Source organism: Myotis davidii, unplaced genomic scaffold (assembly GCF_000327345.1).
Source record: "Myotis davidii unplaced genomic scaffold, ASM32734v1 scaffold238, whole genome shotgun sequence".
In the NCBI taxonomy this organism is placed as follows: domain Eukaryota; kingdom Metazoa; phylum Chordata; class Mammalia; order Chiroptera; family Vespertilionidae; genus Myotis; species Myotis davidii.
This window is the reverse complement of record NW_006293779.1, coordinates 11,344,185-11,351,440: the sequence shown is the minus strand read 5'-3', so window position 1 is coordinate 11,351,440 and position 7,256 is coordinate 11,344,185. Positions and strand designations below refer to the sequence as shown.

The 7,256-nt window shown below is 39.1% G+C and overlaps 1 protein-coding gene across 9 annotated transcripts in view; it reads left to right on the top strand.

The window, feature by feature from the left end:
- Positions 1–7,256, top strand: part of GEN1 (GEN1, Holliday junction 5' flap endonuclease) — a 51,185-nt gene that overhangs the window by 21,132 nt on the left and 22,797 nt on the right. For 8 of the 9 annotated variants that reach the window (XR_001514518.1, XR_001514519.1, XR_001514520.1 and 5 more), the window contains one exon: positions 401–1,639. Coding sequence is in view for 5 of the 9 variants with exons in the window: in XM_015566410.1 (XP_015421896.1) it covers positions 401–1,639 (1,239 nt within the window). In the remaining 4 variants the exon portion in view is untranslated. Of the gene's footprint in view, positions 1–400; positions 1,819–7,256 lie in introns of those variants that run through there. The other variant, XM_015566414.1, reaches the window with a different exon arrangement.

Here is a 7,256-nt window from a genome sequence, read left to right as displayed (position 1 = left end):
TGGTATTTTTCTTTCATTGACTGGCTTATTTCACTTAGCATAATGCTCCCCAGTTCCATCCATGCTGTTGGAAATGGTAAGAGTTCCTTCTTTTTTACAACAGCATAGTATTCCATTGTGTAGATGTACCATAGTTTTCTAATCCATTCATCTGCTGATAGGCACTTAGGCTGTTTCCAGATCTTCCCAATGGTAAATTGTGCAGCTATGAACATAAGGATGCATATATCTTTTTTAATTATTTTGTTATAATTACTTACAACACAGTTTCTAGGAATGCACTGGGACAAAAATGCAAAAATTGCTTATATAGTTTTCAGTCTGAACTGTTTAGTTTATTTGTTCATTCAAGTTAAGTCAAATAAAACAGGTTTTAATTATATTGTATTTTTCTTTTCAGGCATGAAAACTAAGCCTAAAGAAAATAATTTGCCACAAACAGATGAGATGAGTTTTCAGTCACTCATACCTTTAAAACCCACATGTGAAATCTCTTCTAAACAGAATTCCCAGTTAAATTTGGAAATTTTTCCTGATTCGGCATTACCCCAGGAATCTATTTCTGCGTCATTGAAGAGCTTGCTTTTATCTGAAGATGCTCTCTGTATGAATACTCAAGAACAGTTAATGTCTTCTTCAAAACCTTTGGCTTCACAGCAAATTACAGCTGTCAGTAAATCTCCAATTTCAGAATCTAGTCAACCAAATATCTCATCCGATAATGTGTCGACGATTGCTGATCTACACTTGAGCAGCATTGATTGGGAGGGAACTTCTTTTAGTAATTCTCCAGCTATTCCAAGGAATACTTGCTCTCAAGGCTTAAAATCAGGACTTGAAACAGCCATCCCTCATAGCTATAAACATATCCCAGGACAGTTGTCATGTGACTCAGAATGGTGCACCACAAATAAAGTGTTCAGTTGGGATCTTCAAAAGACTAATCCTGAAGAGCATCTACTTTCTGGCATTACTGACTTACATAGTCAGGATCTGCCTTTAAAGGAACGAATACTTATAAAATCATTACATCCTCTGGGTAACGTACAGTCAGACCTGAAAACTTTATCTGGACGCACAGTAAAAGAATCTTGTAAGGCTAGCAGTAGTTCTGATTGTCCATCACATCTTTCAGAGGATCTAGGAATTTATTTGCAAAAGGAATCTAGGAACTCTAAAGTTCTAAAAGGAGACCAGCTGTTTCCAGAAAACTATAAAGTGAATACTTCTATACCCTATTCTGTCAAAAACATGATAGTAAAGGCCTCTGATGCTAGAGTCGAGCCACCAAATACTTCTTTAGATCATAGTAGAAATGTTGACTTGCAAACCACTCAGAAAATTATAATGAAGAAAAGTGTTTGCCTTGACAGATATTCCTCTGATGAAGAAAGTGCCCCAGTGTTTGGGAAAGCTATGAATGCAACTGAGAAAATGAAGCAGAGTTTTCAGAAGCACAAACCAGCCCAATTCAAGAAAAATGATGCTAACAAATTGAGTAACCCTAAGATACATATTAAAGAAACGGAACAGTATGTCCAGACTTCTAAAACAGCTGTAAATGAAGAAAACTGTTTCGCAGATACAGCCAAAGTTTCTCTGAGTTCCCTACAGTGTCATAAGGAAAAAGATGACTCTGGTACTTATTTGGATAGTCCTCTTCCTTTATGTCAGAGATTAAAACTGAGGTTCCAAAACACTTGAAATTAAAAATGTTTAAGTGTTAGTTAATATTCTGGTATCATCAGCATTAGCAGAGGCAGAAGGAAGGTGTCTAATTAATGTTTGGCAGAAAAATGTAATGTAGTTTATATGTCAGGAGATACTTTTGCCATTTTAATCAAAATTATAATTTTTAAAAGTTACCTAAAACTTTTATTTTAAAACATAATCTTTGTGGTAAAACTAGATAATGTATATTTTTAAAACTTATTCTTGCCATATTTTATATCTTTATTGACTATTCTTTAGTCATAGCTTTAAAGTGTTAATACAGTACTTGGCAGAGTAAAGGCTTCATCTTTTTGCTCATTTTTACCCATGTCTTGCACAAGCCTCTATAGTGTTTATATTTCAGCTTGTTCTCAAGAAGATAATTCTTTATAATTGCCTAAAATCTCTCAATGTCTTCTATTGTGCCTTTTTGGAGAGTTATATTTCTCTCCATGTGAAGATACTTTTAGTATGCTCTTTTGCTTTGGTAACTTTATTCTCTTTTCTGAGGGGAAAATGGAAAAGGAGGAAGATGATTGATATATATATAGAAAAAATAATGGTTGTAATGCTGAATAAACTAAGGAAAGCTACCTCTTTATATATCCCCAGAAGTTAACAGGTTTGCCAAATGGAGAAAAGATTTGAAAAATAGAATATATAATCAGAAGAGAATTAGAAACTTGCTGAGGATCACACAGCTAATTAATAATGATGTGGGGATTAGATTTCTTGCCTCCTAGTTTGGTGGCATTTTTTTCTGTTTTCTTTTTCTTCTATAGCACTTTTTTCTTTTCCTTACTTTTATTTTAAAAATGAATCTATATAATAATTGAGTTCAACCTCTCCAAATATTAAGTTGTTTATTCATTTATCACTCAAAAAATCAAGAGCAAGCATGTCAAACTTGCGACCACTGCGACCACCGGCTGCGATTTTGACATGCTTGGTCTAGAGCAGTGGTTCTCAACCTGTGTGTCGCGACCCCTTTGCAGGTCAAACGACCCTTTCACAGGGGTCGCCTAAGACATCGGAAAACACATATATAATTACATATTGTTTTTGTGATTAATCACTATGCTTTAATTATGTTCAATTTGTAACAATGAAATTGGGGGTCACCACAACATGAGGAACTGTATTAAAGGGTCATGGCATCAGGAAGGTTGAGAACCACTGGTCTAGAGGCAATTAGATTGGACAGGAAAAAATAAAGCTGTCAGTATTTGCAGATGACAAGATTTTGCGTGTACAAGATCTTAAGGAATCCACTAAAAACTACTAGAACTGATAAATGAGTTCACCAAAGTTGCAGGATTTAAGATCAATATACAAACATCGATTGTGGGTCTATATATCTTTAGTGAATAATACTAAATGAAGTTAAGAAAATTCTATGTACAACAGCACTAAAAACAATAAAGTGCTTTGTAATAAATTTAACAAAAGTAAAGAATTTATACTCTAAAAACTGCAAAAGTATTGTTGAATGGAAAATTTTAGAAACTTAAATAAATGGAAAGACATTCCATGTTATGATTAGAAGACTTGATATTAAGATGGCAAACTAATTTACAGATTTAGTGCAGTCCCCATCAGTTCCAGCTGATTTCTTTGCAGAAACTGCCAAGCTGATTCTAAAATTCATATGGAAATTTATGGGACAGAATAGGCAAAGCTATCTTTAAAAAGAGAAATGAGAGGAATTGCCCTTAAATCTGATTTGAAAATTTACTAGAAAGCTACAGTAATGAAGAATTTGTTGTCATCGCATAAAGGTAGACATATATATTAATCAGTAGGATAGAATTGAGGGTCCAGAAATATACTCTCACATTTATGTTCAATTGATTTTCAACCAGAGTGCCAAGACAACTCAGGGGGAAACAAGAGTAATTCAACCAATACTACTGGTACAACTGGGTAGCCACATGCAAAAGAATGAAGTTTGACCCCTACCTCTTACAGTATACAACTAGAGGCCTGGTGCATGAAATTCATGAACAGGTGGGGTCCCTAGGCCTGGCTGGAGATCAGGGCCAATCAGGTTCCCCGCCTCCCTACCTCCCTGCCTCCTCCTTCCCTTGCCACCCACCCCCAGTTCCCTGTCCCGGCCCTGATCAGATGATCAGGACCTGCCTGCCGGGGGTAGGGCGGGGGGGAACCAGGATTTTGGCTGGCAGGTCCCATCGGTAACTGGCGGCTGTGGGCTGGGGGCAGCTCCTGTGGTCAGTGTGCGTCATAGCGATCAGTTGTTTGGGTTGCTTGGGCTTATATATACATACCAGAGGCCTGATGCACAAAAATTTTTCCACTGCGGGGGTGGTCCCTCAGCCCGGCCTGTGCCCTCACGCACTCTGGGACCCCTCAGGGAATGACCACCTGCTGGCTAAGGCCTGCTCCCCGGGGTATTTGCCTAAGCTGATGGCTGTTTTCAGGCTGCTCAAGCACCCCCCCCCAGTGGGGACCCTCACTCCATGGAGGTTTGGCCAGCCTGGGTCAGGGGCTGATGGCTGTTTTCAGGCTGGCCTCACCCCCTTCAGGGTGGGGGGTTCCCACTGGGGTGCCTGGCCAGTCTGGGTGAGGGGCTGAGGGCCATTTTCAGGCTGGCCAAGCCCATGGGCGACGGAAGCTCCCAGCCTCTCCTTTTGTTCTTTTTTCATTTTTATTCTGGGATTTATTTACCTTCTATAATTGAAACTTTGTAGCCTTTAGTGGAGCTGAGAGCTGGCTCCTGCTCGCTCCAGTTCCATGGCCACGGCCGGTTGAAAGCAGGTATCTGGGGTTTATTTACCTTCTATAATTGCAACTTTGTTGCTTTGAGTGGAGCTGACAGCCAGGCCGTGGCAGGGGTGAACCTTGGCTTCCTCCATCACTGGAGCAAGCAAGCCTCCTGCTCTCTTCAGCTGCGTGGCTGCCGGCCACCATCTTTGTTGGCAGTTAATTTGCATATCACCCTGATTAGCCAATGGGAAGCATAGTGGAGGTACGGTTAATTACCCTTTTTGTCTTTTATTAGATAGGATAGATAACTCAAATGGATCAAAAACTAAATATGAAAGCTAAAGCTGTAATTAGATGAAAACAAACATAAATCTTTGTGACTTTGAATTAGGAAATGATTTCTTTGATATGGCACCAAAACCTCAGACAAGGAAAAATAAACTTCATAAAAACTTTGTGTTTCTGAGGGCACCATTAAGAAAATGAAGAGATAGGCCTGGCTGTGTTGCTCAATTGTTAGGGCATCAGCCTGAACACCAAAGGGTCTCAGGTTACATTATCAGTGCTGGTCAGGGTGCATGCAAGAGGCACCCAGTCTCTCTCTCTCTCGATCTCTCTCTCCCTCACTTTCTCCACCCCCCTCCCTTCACTCTCTGAAAAAATCAGTGGGAAAAATATCCTCAGGTTGGGACTAACAACAAAAGAAAAGAGAACCCACAAAATAGAAAATGTTTGCAAATCATAAGTATGATAAAGGATTTATATTAGGAGGGGCTTGTATAAAGAACTCTTAGCTCAATAATAATAAGACAACTCAAAAGCCGGTAAAATATCTGCATAGACATTTCTCCAAAGAAAATATATAAATGGCCAATAAACACATGAAAAAATTCTCATCATTATCAGAAAAAATCAAAACCACGATGAGATTCCACTTCCCACCTGATAGGATGGCTAAATAAAAAAGACAGATAATAACAAGTGTTGGTGAGGATGTGGAGGATTTGGAACCCTTCTAACCTTCTGGTAGGGATATAAAATTGGGTAGCCACTTTGGAAAAAGTGTGGTGGTTCCTCAAATGGTTAAACATAGTTACCACATTATGCATTATATCCACTCCCAAGTATATACCTAAGAAATGAAGGCCTATATCCACATGAAAACTTGTACACAGATGTCCATAGAAACATTCATAATAGCCAAAAATGTAAACAACCAGAATGCCCATGAACTGATGAGTGGATAACAAAATGTGGTCTCTTCGTGCAATCCTATATAATCAAGAGCTAATATGCTCATTAGACCGGATGGTAGAACGACCTTCTGGAATGACAGCCAGGGCTGCGAGGGCCAAGGCAGTGGGGCCGTGAGGGCCTACCCTTGCGTGAATTTCGTGCATTGGGCTTCTAGTTGTCAATAAAAAGAAATGAAATACTAATAAATGTTACAATGTGATGAACCTTGAAAACATGCTAAATGAAAGAGGCCAGTCACAAAAGACCACATGTATGATTCAATTTATATAAAATGTTCCAAATAGGCAAATCTATATAGAAACAAGTTATACTCTTCATAGACTTAAATATTCATGCTCCTTAAATACTTGTGTTCCTTAAATTATCTCTCTTTTCTTACTCTATTCACTATTTCTACATATTTTCTGCTCTCATGATTCAGATACAGATATTTAGCTGAAGCTTTTCTTCTAATGTATATATGTGCTTATTTAACCAATTCCTGACATTACTATACTTTTATAGTAATAGAGATGGCAGAAGCTCTGAGTTGCCTGTTACATCTAACCTGGATGTACTTCCAAGCCTTGCTGTAACTGGTTCCTGGGTTCTAAGTGGTCATGCACATTCATTTATCCTGGAGACATTTACTTGCAGTAATAAGTGCACATGAAATGCCAAGGGCCACCAGGAAATACAAAGTAACATAAAACCCAATTCTTATTTTCAAGAAATTGAAAAGAGCAAGATAAAGAAATATGGCATATTTACATACAAGGATCAGTTATTTAAAAAATAATAAATTATGTTGGTTAGCATAGAATTGGGTGTTTAATGAATAGAATAGACAATCACTGCCACCTGGATCAGAGGAGGGACCGTTCTTTTGGCAGATTTGACTGGGCTTTGAAGTATAGGCAAAAAATCGGCAGAATTGTAGCTGTGTTGCAACAGGACATTTCAGTGGATGAGGGATTGATTAGCTTGAGGTGACGACATAGAATAAAGACGGTTGGCCTGCTTAGGGAATGTTGGAGTCTTATTTGGAACTTCAGTCTCCAGGGAACAAATTGCTGTGCAGACAAGGAATGGTCAGGGATTGAGAAGTGAAGAATCGAGCAGAAAGCAGACGAGGGTATCTTTGGGCAACGGGGAAAAGAAATAGGACAAAATGTAGCAAAGAACGTGACCAGTATACTAAAAGATTCTGACCATATAAGCCATATATAAAGGTTTATTTTGAATATCCAGAAGGAAAAATAATCCTAATTAAAACATTTTCTCTGGGGGATCTGCTGATCATGATTTGTTCAATCTGGGCACCATAATTGGCTCTGATAGTTTAGGACAGCTGTGGGCAAACTACGGCCCGCGGGCCGGATCCGGCCCATTTGAAATGAATAAAACAAAAAAAAAGACCATACCCTTTTATGTAATGACTAGAGGCCTGGTGCACAAAAATTTGTGCACTCGGGGGGAAGGGGGGTCTCTCAGCCCGGCCTGTGCTCTCTTGCAGTCTGGGACCCCTCGGGAGATAACAACCTGCTGGCTTAGGCCTGCTCCCAGGTGGCAGAGGGCAGGCC